The 18,981-nt window shown below is 44.8% G+C and overlaps 1 protein-coding gene across 1 annotated transcript; it reads left to right on the top strand.

The window, feature by feature from the left end:
* Positions 1 to 1,171: 1,171 nt before the first annotated feature.
* On the top strand, positions 1,172 to 17,774 carry YRDC (yrdC N6-threonylcarbamoyltransferase domain containing). Its single transcript, XM_040424445.1, has 6 exons — positions 1,172 to 1,352; positions 3,641 to 3,836; positions 5,340 to 5,454; positions 6,879 to 6,998; positions 9,757 to 9,899; positions 16,209 to 17,774. Exons 1-6 carry the CDS (start codon positions 1,214 to 1,216, stop codon positions 16,267 to 16,269), a joined length of 774 nt encoding a protein of 257 aa, XP_040280379.1. The 5' UTR covers positions 1,172 to 1,213; the 3' UTR covers positions 16,270 to 17,774.
* The last annotated feature ends 1,207 nt before the right edge of the window (positions 17,775 to 18,981 follow it).

An 18,981-nucleotide genomic window follows, 5' to 3' on the forward strand; every position in this document is an offset into this window, starting at 1 on the left:
AGGCTCATGCACACGACCGTGGTTTGGGTCCGCATCCGATCCACATTTTTTGCATGTCAGATGCGGACCTATTCACTTCAATGGGGCTGCAAAAGTCTGTTCCAACCTGTCCTCAAAATTATAGAACATGTCCTATTCCTTTCCACATTACGGAGAAAAATAGGACTGTTGTATTAGGAGCCGGCCCTTCCGTTTCACAAAATGCGGAATGCACACAGCTGGTATCCGTTTTTTGCAGATCCGCAATTTGCGGAACGCAAAATTGCCAACGGTCGTGTGCATGAGCCCTTAATGGGGCCGGGCAGCATTCAAGTAGCTTCCGGCAATGCCAGATCCAGAGAGACCTTGCAGGCTGTTCCCTACTGGAACAGTCTGCTGGATCTCCCGAATGCTAGTGTGAGACTAGCCTTAGGCTGGTTTCTGCTTTTTAGTTTTTTTCTAGTGCACTTTTTTAGGCAAAAAACACCACCTCAATAGGTTTAGCTGTAAGTCTATGGCAGGGATCAGCAACCTCCGACGCTCCAGCTGTTCTAAAACTACAACTCTCAGAATCCTTTCACTTCTGTGGGAATTACGAGAACAGTCAAGTAAGTTTGTATGTTGGGAGTTGTAGTTTTACAGCAGCTGGAGTGCTGAAGGTTGCTGATCCCTGGTCTATGGGAATGATGAAACACAATACGCACATTTTTGGATACATGGCAGAGCAGCATGCTTTGGGTATTTTTATGCCTCATGTTCTGGTGTCTTTGCCCCATGGACATTCATTGTATTTTAGCACCCACTTGAAAAAAGTGTCAATCTGTTTTTATGGCTTTTTATTTTAAAAAAATATATACAGATACAGTAGAACTAACGTCAGAGGGGCACATACTTTCCTGTTTATAAAACGCATGGCAGACAAAAACCACATGCTAAATCACAATTTGTAAAAGCAAAAACGCCATGAAAAAGCATGACATGAGCATCGCTTGGGTAAATGTAAAGAAGTGGTTTTAGGGATGGGCATATCTAGTATGTCAGAACGAGCGACTGGTGGTTCCCTCGCTGCTGTAGAACTACTATTCCCAGCATTTCCGGTTGGAACGCAAACACTGAAGCGCTGGAGCTGCTGGCAATGAGTACTAGGCGGTGACGTCATCAGCACGGGACGGCGCAGAGGACTGACCCCGGAAGTGTTGGGCCGCACACGTGGTTGATCGGGCAGCGCTGTCAGATGAGGCTGGTGGACCGGCTACGAGGGCTGGTTTCTGTGATGGCCTGTCAGCCGCCGGTTACAGACATGGCTGCTAAAGTGATGAAGCTGCCTGGCGGAGCCACTGGCTGCAGGAACGGGCCGGACAAGGATTTCAAGGGTGAGGAGTGTAATGGATTGGAACATTATGGCTGATAGAGAAGGTGTCTGTACAGGTGCCTATGTGACCGTGCAGGAAGTGGCACAGATTGTGTTGTATAGACAGAATATTAAGGGTGATCGTGTCTTCACTGCTAGATTTATGAGGACGACTACAGAATTCAGAAGGGTTCGTGGTGGCAGTCCTGGGTTCTGGACAATGGCCATAAACCCAGACTCGGAGCTGTTCCCACATGTAGTATGTCCCAAACATCCCCTGCAGCACCGTGGAGCTAAAAGTGCCATCTCACTTCAGCAAGTGGCATTTATCATGTAGAGAAGGTTAACACAAGGCACTTACTAATGTATTGTGATTGTCCATATTGCCTCCTTTGCTGAGTGGATTCATTTTTCAATTACATTATACACTGCTCGTATCCAGGGGTTACGACCACCCTGCAATCCATCAGCAGTGTGGCCATGCTTGCACCGTATAGGAAAAAGCACCGGCCTCTCTTGTGGTGCTGACCACGGGAGTGCGCATAGCCTGGCGCTCCTTCCTACAGTGTGCAAGCATGGTCACCGCTGCTGGATTGCAGGGTGGTCATAACCCCTGAATATGAACAGTTCAAAATGTGATGGAAAAAGGAATCCAGCCAGCAAAGGAAGCAATATGGACAATCACAATACATTAGTAAGTGCCTTGTATTAGCATTTATCATGTAGAGAAAGTTATTTGCTAGAGTGATCTCTTTAAGGGAGTCTGTCAGCAATTTTGACATCCATTTCCCCCAGCTGCAAGACCAAAGCTTAGGCGCATGTGAGGCCACTAATTGAATTACCTACCAATTCTGAGGCTCTGTGGCACTCTTATTAAAGCAAGCCTGCCTGTCTCTGGCCAGAATACCTGTTTAGCTAAAATTTACGTTTTTAGATTATGAGAAGTTATGATCTTGGAACTGATCTGAGATGATGTGGCTGATGTACATGGCAGCCAGTGGCCACGTAGTTTTAGGCCTTGTTCACATTTCCGTGTCCGTTTGATGTCGGTGTTTTATCCATGAAGAATCCATCTTTGGTCCATGTGTCTGCTTTTTGACCTCTGTGTCATCCATGAAGAATCCATCTTTGGTCCATGTGTCTGCTTTGTGACCGCTGTGTGTCATCCATGAAGAATCCATCTTTGGTCCATGTGTCTGCTTTGTGACCGCTGTGTGTCATCCATGAAGAATACATCTTTGGTCCATGTGTCTGCTTTGTGGCCGCTGTGTGTCATCCATGAAGAATACATCTTTGGTCCATGTGTCTGCTTTGTGACCGCTGTGTGTCATCCATGAAGAATACATCTTTGGTCCATGTGTCTGCTTTGTGACCGCTGTGTGTCATCCATGAAGAATACATCTTTGGTCCATGTGTCTGCTTTGTGACCGCTGTGTGTCATCCATGAAGAATACATCTTTGGTCCATGTGTCTGCTTTTTGACCGCTGTGTGTCATCCATGAAGAATCCATCTTTGGTCCATGTGTCTGCTTTGTGACCGCTGTGTGTCATCCATGAAGAATACATCTTTGGTCCATGTGTCTGCTTTGTGGCCGCTGTGTGTCATCCATGAAGAATCCATCTTTGGTCCATGTGTCTGCTTTGTGACCGCTGTGTGTCATCCATGAAGAATCCATCTTTGGTCCATGTGTCTGCTTTGTGGCCGCTGTGTGTCATCCATGAAGAATCCATCTTTGGTCCATGTGTCTGCTTTGTGACCGGTGTGTGTCATCCATGAAGAATCCATCTTTGGTCCATGTGTCTGCTTTGTGACCTCTGTGTGTCATCCGTATTCCACAGACACTGCTCTGCTAAAAATCAATTTCCAAATGCTCTGTTAAACATTGACACAACACTGTCATCCATGGACCCTTAGACTTCAGTGGGCATGTTTGGTCTGCATCACGGACCAAAGTAGTGCACGTCTACATGATTTTTCACTGACCCAGTCAATAGAAAACCACTGATGTGTGAACAAACACATTATGATCAATGGTATGTTTGCTGTCGATGGAAAATGCAGATGGCGCATGTCCATGAAAAACAGAAATGTGAACAAGGCCTTAGAAGAAAATTGTGTAGCCACTAGCATGATATGCTGGTGTGGCATGGTTGCGTATGACCAGTTGTACCGTGTGGTCTCATCCAAGTTCAATGATTCTGATTCATGGAACTGCTCCTGACCCATTCTGCTCGTTTCCATATTATACAGCTTTATTACATGTGCCTTTTTGTCGAGTATCTATAATGTTTTTCCCCTCGTTCCCCCAGGTTGGAAAGAAATCTTAAATACCTCTGTGGGTGTCCTACAACAAGGAGGAGTGATCGGCGTGCCCACTGACACCATCTATGGAATCGCATGCCTGGCACAGAGTCCTCAGTCCATTAGGAACATTTATAATGTGAAAGGACGTAATGGGACCAAACCGATGGCTATCTGTGTTGGTGCCATTGAGGACATTTATAAGTTAGTACAGCTCTCTATATTGTTAAACTAATAAGTGGCTCACCCAGATAAAAGCAGAATTGATAATATATATATATTTATTGCAGAGTACACTGGCAGGGAGCCTGATAGCCACAGGAACAATAAGACTGAAACCAATGAAAATAGAATAGCCAACTCTCAAGGATAGGAGATATGTTTCTAATCGGCGGGGTCTGATTGGTGGGGGCTTGCACACCCCCATGTGCGCTGCCTCTCCAGTAAACACTATAGGGCCAGTGGAGATAGCCGAGCGCTTGTACTCAGCCAGCTCGAGTTGAATGGAGCAGCAGACATACATTTATGTCTGCAGCGCCATTTAAATGGGGAGCATGGCCCCTAATCTTGTGATCATCAGGGACCCTACCAGTCGGGCGTTCACTGATCACACTTATCCCCTATCCACAAAGTTGTCTTTGTGGGACAACCTATTTAAAGGGAACCTGTCACCGGGATTTTGGGTATAGAGCTGAGGACATGGGTTGCTAGATGGCCGCTAGCACATCCGCAATACCCAGTCCCCATAGCTCTCTGCGCTTTTATTGTGTAAAAAAACCGATTTGATACATATGCAAATTAACCTGAGATGAGTCCTGTCCCTGAGATGAGTCCAGCGTGAAGGGGCCCAGCACCGCCCCGCATCCTCCAAATCTCCCCGACGTCAGAAAGCTAGAGCACCTTAATCTCGCGATGTGCGAGCTAGCGCATGTGCAGTTCCTTCCCTAAGGCAATAAAAGCACACAGAGCTATGGGGACTGGATATTGCGCATGTGCTAGCGGCCATCTAGCAACCCATGTCCTCAGCTCTATACCCAAAATCCCAGTGACAGGTTCCCTTTAAAAGGCATCAGCAGATTTGTACCTATGACACTGGCTGACCTGTTACATGTGCACTTGGCAGCTGAAGACATCTGTGATGATCCCTTGTTCATATGTGCTGCATTGCTGAGAAAAATGATGTTTTAACATATGCAATTAAGCCTCTAGGAGCAACATGGACATAATTATTACTCCTAGAGGCTCTTAGTACAGAGCGAAAGAACAGACAAGAATAAGACTTGCTTTATCTTTTTTGCGGTGGCCGCGGAACGCACGTGCGGATGCAGACAGCACACAATGTGCTGTTTGCCTCTTGCGGCCCCATTGAAATACATTTTTGCAGATTGGATTTGTACTGAAAATACGGTTGTGTTAATGTAATATAGACATAGCTATAAGGGGAATACGGGCTAAGTTGCCTTGTACAGCCTGTTATAGCCTAGTGGTGGTTCTCTTTTCTGTTACTGTATGTATATTGCACTAATGTGTTGGATATGGGAGAAATGTGCATAGTAAAGGCTAAGATGACCGTTACTTTACACTGCAGCATGCTGTGCTATTTTCTTTCTAGCACTTGCTGAATCTGCAATGGAGGCTCTGGACAGAGCTTCCAACCTACGTGTGAACAGATTGATTTGAGTTGATTTGATTTTCTGTTGAATGCAGATATTGCCAGGTTAATGTCCCTGACCAGTTACTGCGGGATTTATTGCCTGGGCCAGTTACTTTGGTGATGGAGAGATCTGATGAACTTAATAAGGAGCTGAATCCTTACACTTCAGTAAGTATAAACCTTATTATATCACGGCCTGCGGTACTCATGTAGGCGACCAGGACAAAGAACATACTGATTCTGTAATACTCGGAATACATTTCTAGGTCACTTGCCCATAGTAATCCTCTGCAAGTTATCTATATTAATAGCGCTTTCAGATCTCTTAGCTTATAGCTCCATAGTCATAAAGAGCTGTAATACTGCGCCCATAGACTTTTACGGAGCTCCACTGGTCTACCATTTTCATACGGAGGTACACAGATGTCAACTGAAAAGGCAATGTGCCATGCTCCATGAGATTCTTACTAAAGAGCTATTCTCTGGAGAGAAGAATATTTGCATAAAGTGGCACCACCCTGGGCAGAATACTTTGGCAGAGTGTGGAGCCCTGGGCACTCTGTGTCCCCCTAGTGAGGCCTTATGCTCATGGGGAAACTGTCACCAGGGAAATTATCAAGCCACTTTTTAATCCTATGCAGATTACTTCTTAAGTGCACTGGGGGCAGGCTGCCACCCTAGCTGAACTGCTCTCCCTTGCCAGCCACGCCCCCTTTACGTTTATTGACAGGGTCAGGTGAGATGAAGATTCAGATACCTAGCCCTGTCAATCAAGTGGAAGGTGGAGTGGCTAGAAAAGGAGAGTAGAAGAGCTAGGGTGCACGACTTGCTCAGGTCAGCCCTCGGTGCATTTAAAAAGTGATTTGCACAAGGATTAAAAAATGTTTCTTTGCAGTGACAGATTGGGGTATTCCCATCATAGACAATGGGGGCATATCGCTAGGATAGGTGCGGGTACCACCTCTGGGACCCGCACCTACAACGAGAACGGAGCGGGGAGAGTTGTGGCTGGAGGGGGTTCGGCCACCACCAAGCGCTGCTCCCCATACAAGTCCCTCCTCTGGGACCTGCACCTACACGGAGAACGGAGTGGGGAAAGTAGTGGAGGGCGCACTGCGCATTCGCAGTCCCCGCTCACATTCATTTCTCTGGGGCCGACAGAAATAGCCGAGCCAGCACTCGGCTATTTTCGGCGGCCCCATAGAAATGAATGGAGGGCGGCTGCGCATGCGCAGTGCACCCTCCACTACGTTCCCTGCTCCGTTCTCCATGTAGGTGCAGGTCCCAGAGGTGGGACCCTCGTCTATTAGACAATGGAGGCATATCCTAGCGATATGCCCCCATTGTCTGTGATGGCAATACCCCTTTAAGCAAAGTCATCCCTACGGGGCATTGTGCCTGGTAGGGATATGATTTCGCTGGTAACCTTCATTCTTTAGTTATAGTGGATGCTCCCTTGTTATAGACCGGATTGTAGAAGGGTAATCAGACCCTTTCTTGTATTGACCTTGGCTTCTCCAGCCTAATAAAGTTGTCATTTAGTTTTTTTTTTTCCCTTATTTGTACTTTATTTTTGTATTTTCTTGTTCCAGTTGGTAGGTGTTCGTATACCAGATCATGCATTTATCAGACAACTGGCACAGATCTGCTCTGAGCCATTGGCACTGACTAGTGCGAACATCAGCACCCAGCCGAGCACATTGTCAGTTGAGGTATTATCATTAAAGGATTACATAGAGACTATAAGAATTTACACCCACTAAATTACTTTAAAGGGGTTGTGCTCTCACATATCTGCTATAGAGAATGAATGGAGCGGCAGTGCGCCCATTTGGTTTGACCCCCAGCGATCAGCTCGTTATCCCCTATCCTGTGGAAACTTGGCACAATCTCTTTAAAGGCTATGGACGCCTTCGGGGCAGTTTATTATCATTGCATTTTACAAATTTTGGGCAAATTTTTTATTTTTTTTTCAAATGGCATCTATTAAACATTTTAACAGCTTCTCTTCTACAGCCTTCAATTTCATTGTATCTGCCTAACTCTTGCTTTCTGCTTTAAAGAGAATCTGTCGGGCAACTGCTCTGATGACTGTATGTGTAAGCCCTTATCTCTAAACTCCTGACAGCTCATAAACGCTCATTTAAGCCATGTTCATATCAGTTTGCTAAGAATTTATAATGAGTGTTTATGAGCCTTCAGGAGTGCAGAGATAAGGGCTACACATCCAGCCTGATGGATCCATTGTAAAACAGAAAGCAAGGTAGTCTGCAGATACGATGAAATTAAAAGCTGTAAAAATTTTAAGAGACCATTTGAAAAAAATGATTTAGCCCAAAGAGTAAAATGTAATGATAAAAAATTGCCTACAGAATTAATGTACAGTTAAATTCTCCAAACATGCTTTGCAGTTTAAAGGGGTTGTTCAAGATATTTTTTGTTCTTTGTATGTTTGTAACTAAGCAAATGTAAGGGGTTTCCAATTCACTTACTTGATCTACAGTGGCCCTGTTCTCCTAGTTAGCCAAGGGTCACATGACCTGTGATGTCAGCTTCTTTCCCTGCTTTGATGACGTTCCGTGCACAAGCCTGAGGAGCAGGTCTGCCTCTGTGCATGGAACGTCACTATGAAGGCAGTGCCCCATCCGCTGGCTGAGCTGCCTGCCCTGTGTCTCTCCTCCCACTTGATTCTTCAGGAAAATTTAACCCCTTCTACCATCAGCAGCACAGACTCAGGACTGGAGGCTCTGCCTCGCGTACTGAGCAGCTGCACGGTTTCCTCTTCTCCAGGCACTAAGGAGATAAATGCTGTGCACAGGATCTTCTCTCCCTCCTCACCCTGCAGACACAGAGCTGACCTAGACCTGAAGTTCTCTCTTCTGTACTCTTCTGCTGGCTGTGAGGATGTGTCTGCAGAGCGTTGCACAAGAAGAGGTAGGAGGGAAGATCCTGTGTGTATCAGCAATGTCATTGTACTGTACTGCTGGGACTTGTGGTCCCACTCATACAACATGAGTATCCCAGCAGTCAGACTGCAGGCAGGGCACTTTTATTCACTCCCTTTGCAGAGCAGGGGGAGAAGAAAGGCAGTCTTTGTTGATACCCATAAATATTCATGAGGAAAACCTCAGATTGTTATACTCCCCCACAGCTCTGCAACTGCATGTCAACAAAGGGCCAGTACAGAACTAGGTACATAAGTAAATATCATTTTTTTTTTTTTTTTTTTTACATAACTTGAATAACCCCTTTTAAGTGGCAATTTATTGTGGTGTACTACACAATTGCTATATACATGGTGCCTGTATCACATTTAGGGTGGTGTCACACACAGCTTTTTTTGGCAGTTTTTGGAGGCAAAGCCGGAAGTGGCTCCAGCAGAAAGGAGAAGTATTATGTTTTCCCTTTTAAATTTCTCATTCTTTTCTAACCCACTGCAGGCTTTGGCCCAAAGAAACTCATCAAAACTGCCACAAAAAGCTGTTTATGACACCACCCTAATAGAGAAATTGTGCAACACTGGCAAGTAGGATGAAAAAAATGAATTTCCTACTAACTTAACCCCTTAATAACCTATGACAGGGCACTGCTCAATATCCCCACAAGTTTGTGGCGGGTGGGCCACATTCAACTGATTGTTCACTCCTGAGGACCTTTTCTGCAGACCCCCTAGCATGCCCAGACCCATGGTGAGAATCATACTTACTTGTTCCCTGACATTGGGCTCAGGCTCCATTGCTTCCCCTTGGGGGATGCAGGTCTCCCTGCGTCAACATCTGGTTTCATGTGGGTCACATGGCCACTGCAGCCAATGACTGGCTGCAGTGGTGACATGTCACCCATGCATCTTCCCAAACCAGATGTTGACATGGGCGGGGCCCAAGACCTGCTGCGTTTGAGGGGGAGAAGCTATGGAACCGGAACCCAGGGGGATCGGGTAAGTATTCCCTCTGTGGATCTGGCCATTCTGGGGGTCTGCAGAAAACGTTCCCAGTGGTGAACAACCCCTTTAACTGCTAGCTTTGATCCTGGCAGTTTATCCCCTTTAGACGTCATGGAAAGTAGTGATGCATTACCATGATACTAACCAGTAGAATAAAGATGACATGTCTTGAGTAAACAGCAAAAAAAAAATGTAAAGAAAAGTGGTGGAAATGTTGTTTGTTTTTTTTTTTTTTTTTTGCATTTCCTTTCAAAGAAAAATAATAAAATGTAATCAATCAATTATATGTGCCCCAAAAATACAACTCCTCCCACAACAAAACAAGCCTTCATATAGCTACCTTGAAAAAAGAAAAAAGTTTTTCTTGGAATGTGACATAAAACACAAAAAATGACACTCGCCTGGTTAGCCTGTCATTAAGGGGTTAAACTTGTTACAAAGCTTTTATTTACACTAATTTAGTTGACTTTTATGTAATTTGCTATGTATTTGGAAGGCACATAACTTGGTTTTCTTCCTGGCTGTAGGAGTTTAAAGACCTGTGGCCCCTATTGTCTCTAGTAGTGGACGGAGGGCCTATTGGAGACGTGTCCAGTCCAGAATGCAGATTAGGATCAACAGTAATGGATCTTTCTGTTTCCGGGAAGTTTACCATCATCAGACCTGGATGGTAAGCTGAAGCCTATTTTTGTGGTCTTGCGTTTCCAGGGCTCACATATAGACTTTAACAATGGAGGTTTGCAACCCCTTAATGCTTCACTAATAATTACAAAGAGAGGGGATGCTAAAAACACAAAACAAAAAATATTTATTGAACAATAATCAGTATAGGAATAGGTGAATACAAACCCAATTTTTGTTTACACCAAATAATCTTGCTCATGTATTAACTCAAAACCGGGGATCCACTTATACAAAGCCCAGAGCTTGAAGATAAATGGCCCTCTAGACAGCTATCCCTCAGACTAAATGAGCCAAGAATGGTGCAATGATACTGGTAAGCGGACGTAAACAACCCAAACGTCCCAGACCACTACCAAGGTGAGAACTATTTCAGTGGAGACTGCCATTAATAGGCTGTGCCTGCTTATCTCTTGTTAATACTAAGAACACTAGCCAATTCGCCACTCTTACTGCAATTCACTCAGCTGGTATATAGCCACAACAGTCCTACAATGAAATGTTACTACTTAAGTTGCCCTTACTACTCTAAAGGGCTACACATCTGCTATTATCTCAGGTTCAACGCGTTTCTACATCTTACTAATGCCTCATCAGGAGCCTACGATGTGACCTAATATTATGAGCCAAAACCAAGTATAAACAGGCAATAACAGTGCACGGACCCTTTCACACAGGGGCAGCGCTCCGGCGCTATGATGGCCGTGAAGCGGCCGCCAAAAAACGGCTATTTAAATTGGATAGCTCCACCTACCCTTGTGGCCCTCAGATAGGTCCACTAGGAGACAGCGCTCCAAGAATAGTACAGGTACCAAAGGCGGATATCTATTGGAGATACTTATGAAGGATTATGCAAAAATGGGATGACGAATCTTGTAAATGTAATGCTCGGAAGCCGAGATTATAGATTTCAGAAGCGCAATACGCACAGTGCCCTACATACACTAACCAAAAGTATAAACGCAACACTGTCGGTTTTGCTCCCATTTTGCATGAGATGAACTCAAAGATCTGAAACATTTTCTGCATACACAAAAGACCCATTACTCTCAAATATTGTTCACAAATCTGTCTAAATCTGTTAGTGAGCACTTCTCCTTTGCTGAGATAATCCATCCCACCTCACAGGTGTGGCATATCAAGGTGCTGATTAGACAGCATAAATATTGCAGGTGTGCCTTATACTGCCCACAATAAAAGGCCACTCTGAAATGTGCACAGTTTTGCCTTACTGGGAGGCAGTCAGTATCTGGTGTGGCCACCATTTGCCTCACGCAGTGCAACACCTCTCCGTCGCATAGAGTTGATCAGGTTGTTGATTGTGGCCTGTGGAATGTTGGTCCTCTCCTCTTCAATAGCTGTGGGAAGTTGCAGAATATTGGCAGGAACTGGAACACGCTGTCGTATACGCCGATCCATAGCATCCCAAACATGCTCAATGTGTGACATGTCCGGTGAGTATGCTGGCCATACAAGAACTGGGATGTTTTCAGCTGCCAGGAATTGTGTACAGATCCTTGCATTATCATGCTGCAACATGCGGTGATGGTCATGGATGAATGGCACAACAATGGGCCTCAGGATCTTATCACGGTATCGCTGTGCATTCAAAATGCCATCAATAAAATGCACCTGTGTTCACTGTCCATAACATATGCCTGCCCATACCATAACCCCACCGCCACCATGGGCCGCTCTATCCACAACGTTGACGCCAGCAAACCGCTCACCCACACGACGCCACACACGCTGTCTGCCATCTGCCCTGACCAGTGAAAACCAGGACTCATCCATGAACAGAATGCCTTTCCAACGTGCCAGACGCCATCGAATGTGAGCATTTGCCCACTCAAGTCGGTTACGACGATGAACTGCAGTCAGGTCCAGACCCCGATGAGGACGACGGGCATGCAGATGAGCTTCCCTGAGACGGTTTCTGACAGTTTGTGCAGAAATTCTTTGGTTATGCAAACCGATTGTTGCTGCAGCTGTCTGGGTGGCTGGTCTCAGACGATCATGGAGGTGAACATGCTGGATGTGGAGGTCCTGGGCTGGTGTGGTTACACGTGGTCTGCGGTTGTGAGGCCGGTTGGATGTACTGCCAAATTCTCTGAAACACCTTTTGGAGACTGCTTATGGTAGAGAAATGAACATTCATTGCACGGGCAACAGCTCTGGTAGACATTCCTGCAGTCAGCATGCCAATTGCACGCTCCCTCAAACATTGCGACATCTGTGGCATTGTGCTGTGTGATCAAACTGCACATTTCAGAGTGGCCTTTTATTGTGGGCAGTCTAAGGCACACCTGTGCAATATTCATGCTGTCTAATCAGCACCTTGATATGCCACACCTGTGAGGTGGGATGGATTATCTTGGCAAAGGAGAAGTGCTCACTAAGGGTCTATTCACACGTCTGTAGTGTATTGCGTATCCCCAATACGCCCGGCCGGTACCCCCATAGAACTGCCTATTCTTGTCCGCAACATGTTCTATTTTTTTTCCGGAGTCGCGGACCGGAATATCGGGGGCGTGCTTCGGAAATGCGGATGCAGTGTGCTGTCCGCATCCATTCCTGCCCTATAGAGCATGAATGGGTCCGCACCCGTTCCACAATTTGCGGAACGGATGCAGACCCATTCTGCAGACGTGTGAATGAACCCTAACACAGATTTAGACAGATTTGTGAACAATATTTGAGTAATGGGTCTTTTGCGTATGTAGAAAATGTTTCAGATCTTTGAGTTCAGCTCATGCAAAATGGGACCAAAACCAAAAGTGTTGTGTTTATATTTTTGGTCAGTGTAATAGATGTTAAAAACACAATACACACTTATTAAATCGACCTATGTAATAAGGATCAGATTAAAGCCTCATGCACACATCCGTGGAACACGGACCGTGTGATACCGGCCTGGATTTCTTCTGAGTGCAGGAGCGCACGGCGTCATTGGTTGCTATGACGCCGCCGCAGTACAGTAATACACTGGTATGATCTATACCAGTGTATCGCTGTACTGCGGCGGCAGCAGGAAGCGCACGGCGTCATAGCAACCAATGACGCCGTGCGCTCCTGCACTCAGAAGTCTAACAGCTTGACGCACCCAATCAGTACATACGTCAACCTAATTCTGAGACCGTTTATCTCTCTCCCTTCTTACGTTCGTGACTACATGGAGGTGATTAAGAAGGTTGATGGCCTCCATGTTGAGCAGGACGTTTTATTAGCAAGTTTGGACGTGGAAGCACTCTATAATCCTATACCGCACAATAAGGGATGCGAGGTAGTGGCCACGTTCTTATGGGAGAGAGGTACTCATCTATGGCCACACAATGTATTCGTGTTGAAATTGCTGCGGTTCATCCTTGAACACAACTCCTTCCTTTTTAACAACAAGGTTTACCTCCAAATTAAAAGGAGTTGCAATAGGGAGCCGTTGTGCCCCCACGTATGCAAATCTTTACTTGGGTGGTTGGAAAAGGGAAGTTGTGTTCGGTGAGTACATGAGTGCTTTCGCATCATCGATAATCATGTGGCTGAGGTATATCGGTGATATACAGATTTTTTGGAGAGACAATGAAGATACTTTTGCAGCGTTTGTTCAACGCCTCAATATCAACAGTTGGGGGCTGTATTTCACATCAGAGGTTCATTCCTCTGCCGTTACATTTTTGGATCTGACCATCTTTAAAGATCCTAATGGCAGTAGAGGCACACACCTTTTTAGGAAAAAGATGGCCACCAACAATCTGCTCTATTGGCGGAGCTGTCATCCTGGGGCTCTGAAAGGGATTCCGAAGGGACAGTACTTGCGCCTCCGCCGTAACTGTTCAAATATGCAGGATTTTCGAGTAGCTGCTGGTGACCTTAGACTGAGATTTCAAAGCCGGGGGGGTGGGGGGGGGGGTGTCCTGAAAATGTCCTAAATCAGGCTTACCATCATGCCCTGAGTAGCAATAGAGAAGCTCTGTTGAACCCCCGTATGCGGACAGATGGATCTGATCAAATTCGGATTATAGGGGACTATGATGAAGCCCACGGCCCTATTAGGCAAATTTTGTCACAATTTTGGGGGATTTTACAAGCAGACCCAGATGCAGGGCATCTTGTGGGCAGTACCCCCTCAATTACATATAGAAGGGGTAGAAACATCAGGGACCGACTTGTCCATAGTTTCCATACCCCCTTGTTCAGCCCATTAATCTTTTTAGGGACCAGATTGTGGGGACCTTTTTAAATGTGGGGACTGCATTGCATGTGGATCGATTTAAAGAGGACCTTTAACTTGTAAAAACTATGTGAACTTAGTATGCTGCCATGTAGAGCGGCGCCCGGGGATCTCACTGCACTTACTATTATCCCTGGGCGCCGCTCCGTTCTCCCGTTATGCCCTCCGGTACCTTTGCTCCTTAAGTTATAGTAGGCGGGTCTTACCTTGTCCTGTGGGCGTCTCCTTCTCCTAGGCTGCAGCGCTGGCCAATCGCAGCGCACAGCTCACAGCCTGGGAGAAAAAAAACTCCCAGGCTGTGAGCTGTGCGCTGCGATTGGCCAGCGCTGCAGCCTAGGAGAAGGAGACGCCCACAGGACAAGGTAAGACCCGCCTACTATAACTTAAGGAGCAAAGGTACCGGAGGGCATAACGGGAGAACAGAGCGGCGCCCGGGGATAATAGTAAGTGCAGTGAGATCCACGGGCACCGCTCTACATGGCAGCATACTTAGTTCACATAGTTTTTACAAGTGAAAGGTCCTCTTTAAGAACGTTTTCGAGCACCACAACTAGACACATTTATAACATCAGATCCTTTATAAATTGTCGTTCCATGGTTCTGGTGTATTTAATTACATGTGAATGTAGGTTACTGTATGTGTGTAAGACTGTGAGGGAGTTCAGGAGGCGCATTGAGGAACACCTTAATGATATCAAGAATGAGGCGGATACTCCAGTGGCACGACATGTGGTGGAATGCCACGGTAGTGACCCAAAGGTCATTGGCTTTCAGGGTATTGAAATCATTCGACCTTCTCCAAGAGGGGGAGAGACAAACGTGTACTACAGAAGGAGGCACAGTGGACTTTTCGGCTCAATACTGTTCGACGGAGTGGTCTCAATAATCATATAGCCTATCTGTGTTTCCTGTAGGTCAGTCTCCGGGCTCCTTACGCAACATCTCACCAAGAATCGATAGGGATTTGTATTGCACCCTTTTTGGAGGTTCCTTCTTCATTTACATTCAATGTGGGGCTACTGATGGTATCGGGCTACAATAAATCGAGAGGATGTTTTGATACCACAATCAGTATCTATGAGGCTTGGTTTCAGCCTTCATCACACTGTACTTGTGATGGAGTAGATGATATTACCTGTTCATCACCATAGAATATCGGTCCTTAGACTTTTTTTTTTTTTTTTTTTTTTAAAGATTGGCCACTTATTGATATATCTTGGTTATCATTTTTGTAACCATCTACGTAAAAGGCATCTCCTATATGGCTTTGATACTCTGGATTAATCTGATCCTAATTACATAAGTCGATTTAATGAGTGTGTATTGTGTTTTTAACATCTATTATGTAGGCCTCTGTGCGTATTGCGTTTCTGAAATCTATTATCTCGACTTCCGAACATTACATTTACAAGATCCGTCATCCCATTTTTGCATAATCCTTCATAAGTGTCTCCAATAGATACACCCACAATGGACACAATATGCGTTCTGCCATATTACTGCTTTTTAGAAAAGGTGGGTACATTTCTTATGGTCCATTCACATGTCCGCAATTCCGTTCCCGAAAAAAATAGAACATGTCCTATTCGTGTCCGCAATTGCGGACAAGAATAGGCATATTCTATTAGTGCCGGCAATGTGCGGTCCGCAAAATGCGGAACGCACATTGCCGCCGTCCGTGTTTTGCGGATCTGTGGATCCGCAAGACACGTTACAGACGTCTGAATGGAGCCTTATAGTGCTAGGATGTCCTGATATAGAGGCACCATAGCTTTACTGGTCACTTGACAGCTTTATCCATAGTTATTCCCTCCTTCTACACACCCAAACGCTTGTGCCCGCTCGGATACGTCAAAGTCCTTTTATAAGTGGGAGTGTGATACCAAACTGTTGAGAATCTGTGCAGTTGTCATATAAACAAGCAAACTGCTTACCTGGCTTGTACTTGTTGTCTGTGCTTAGTCTGGAAGCAATGGATGCACTTCATTTCTTGTAGTGAATACTGTGTGAGCGGCTTCAGTGAAAACAGCATAATGCTATGTCACCTTCTCTAATTTGTTGTCATCGCAGCGCTCTGATTCCAACATTGGAGATCCTGAAGAACAAATACGGCTTGTCATCTGCGTCCTAACATCCTCTCTGCTGGGCAGACTGAGAGAGAATCCATGTGGTGACAAGAAGCCAATACACATTTGATGTCACAGGCTGCAAGTACTGGTGAAAAGCGGTTGCCTGAAAACCGTGGCATGTCTTAGTAGACGTTTTAATACGTGGGACCTTTTAATACTTTCCACGAGAAGGAAACTTTGAACACACTAGGAAAATGAATTATTTATTTGAAAGACACACTGTTACATTGATTACCTGTTTTTCACCTTTAATGTTAAAAGGAAGTAGAACAGTGTCCAAGTCATTGTTTTCTACAGGTGTATGCTTTGCTTTTAAAGGGCTAGACAAGTGTATTTTTTCACTGATATTATGCCTGCATATCCCATCATGTCGACAGATCTAATATCCTTCAGAAGAGTAGGTTGTCCACTTCACTTCTGTGGTTACAACCGGTTGTTTATTCAGTAGATGTTAAAGCATCTACAGACGACCCATTCATGATGCAACAGCTTTTAATGTCTACTGAATAAAGGACTATTTGTAACCACAGAAGTGCAGTGTTATTGACCCCTAAACTTTTTTTTGATCACCTGTATGTGAATATTCTGTTTAATCACTTGGGGTCACTTGGTTTAATCACGTGACTGCTTTCTTATCTGTCCACTGTCCAACCGCATCCTCTTCTGTGCAGGTGCTGAACAGTAGTTGAACCTGTCCAGCGACTACATGTAGCCATGGATGGGTAAGTGGTCTCGTGATTAAACCACATGACTGCCGCCATTTTGGTTCCTATGGCTTCCACGATGGACAGTCAGCCTTGTGAACACAAAAGGTACGCATGTGCATAATGTTGCACAGCATGGATTGCGTGCCCGTTTAGCCTTCATTTTCAGTCGGACCATTCCCTCTGACCAGAGAGAAGCCCCCTATAAGTGACTCATTAGAGCATCACACATTACACTAATCAATGCAATGCTCTTCTGTGGTCATCTTTATCTACGCCGATCAATAGAGCTGTCCAACTGTTATCCCAATTCTACTCCTAGATTTATCATGACGATTACACTGGAGATAACAACCCCTTCCCTTCAAAGCAGCCATTTTCTGTGCATATTGAGTTTAAGAAAAATAACCCTTTCTGTTGGAAGTGTCCCTTCAAGGATTTTTTTGTCTTATGATTTTAAAAAGTAAAATTTCTTTAAATAAAATAAAAGCTGTCAAAACTCCTTTCAACATTGGGATTGTCACTTTTATGCATTTTCTTTACTGCTAAACCTTGTAGGTGTTGAATATTACATTTGTACCCAAAAGTGCGAACACTATGTCCTGACTGCATGCAGGTAAATATTGAGTAGGATGTAGCGTTCGCACAAGCACCGCAGCCCCCTCAAACAGCTGATGGGCAGTGCTGTTAGCAGTCTGACCCCCACCAATTTGATATTATGTGATGAAACTGAACAACCCCTTTAACTGTGAAAACAAAGTTTAATCGCTATGATGTCTGGTATGCCCGCCTTTAATAAATCATGTTGCAAAAATACAATCTGAGCATTTGTGTTAGAATTCTATGATGGAGCCTCCATGAAAACCGTCTTACAAGCACCACCTACCGTAACTGTGTACAGCATCATTTAGTGAAGGTCCCACAATGCTATGAAATTTTGCACTGAGGGGCATCTTGAAAACAGATAGTTTTACCTTTGGCTTGCAGCCAATGTTATGTGACTGCTTTGAAGGCAAATATCCACTGGCACCTCCAGTACCCCCATTAGGCTTACTGTGAGTCACAGGACTCCTCCTATTTGTGTATACAGAATGACTTGTCAATCTTTGCTTCCCTGCACTTTTCACCCGGCCCCGGGCATAACAGTGGCCAAGAGCCAGAGTTAAAACTATTGTTTCTTCAGAAGGTGGTAGCTCTCAAATGTAGTCCAATAGAACCATGGGTCCAGTCACAAAATGCTAAACTGCAGTTGTCTGCTGACAGCCTCCCAGGCATCATACATTGTTCTGTCGAAATATTGGGCAGAAAAGAATCAATATTTTAAAGGCCTATACAGTCCCTGACAAAAGTATTGTCGCTTCTCTATTTTGTAGAAACTCCTGCTATTAACCTGACTTTTAATTACCTGACTCAATTGGTGTTAGAAATAGCTCATATGAAAAGCTAAAGCCCTCCCAAATGATGTTTACTGCACTGAAATAAATTAGTTTCACTGAAAAAAGATTTATCATTTAATCAAGACAGAAAGGTAAAATTTTGGCAAGACAAAAGTTTTGTCGCCTATACAGAAATTGAACAACTTTACTGCAAATCCAAAAATATGTCAGCAAATTAAGTAGTGGTGCTGTGAGATCCAAATGTAATATCTTGTATGACTTCCATGAGCTTGAAGGACAGCATCCATGCGGTTTGGCAAGGATTCATACAATTTATTGATGAAGTCATCAGGAATAGCAAAGAAAACTTGCATGCCTCCCAGAGTTCATCAATATTCTTTGGTTTCGTCTTCCATGCTTCCTCTTTCATCCTACACCACATATGCTCAATGATGTTCATGTCTGGTGACTGGGCTGGCCAATCCTGGAGCATCTTGATCTTCTTCGCCTTAAGGAACTTTGATGTGGAGATGGAAGTATGCAATGGAGCACCATCCTGCTGCAGAATTTGGCCTTTTTTTATGGTTGGGAATATGAGAGGTAGCTAAGATTTCTTGGTATTTTAGACTATTGA

The sequence above is a fragment of the Bufo bufo genome, chromosome 3 (assembly GCF_905171765.1).
Source record: "Bufo bufo chromosome 3, aBufBuf1.1, whole genome shotgun sequence".
NCBI lineage: Eukaryota > Metazoa > Chordata > Amphibia > Anura > Bufonidae > Bufo > Bufo bufo.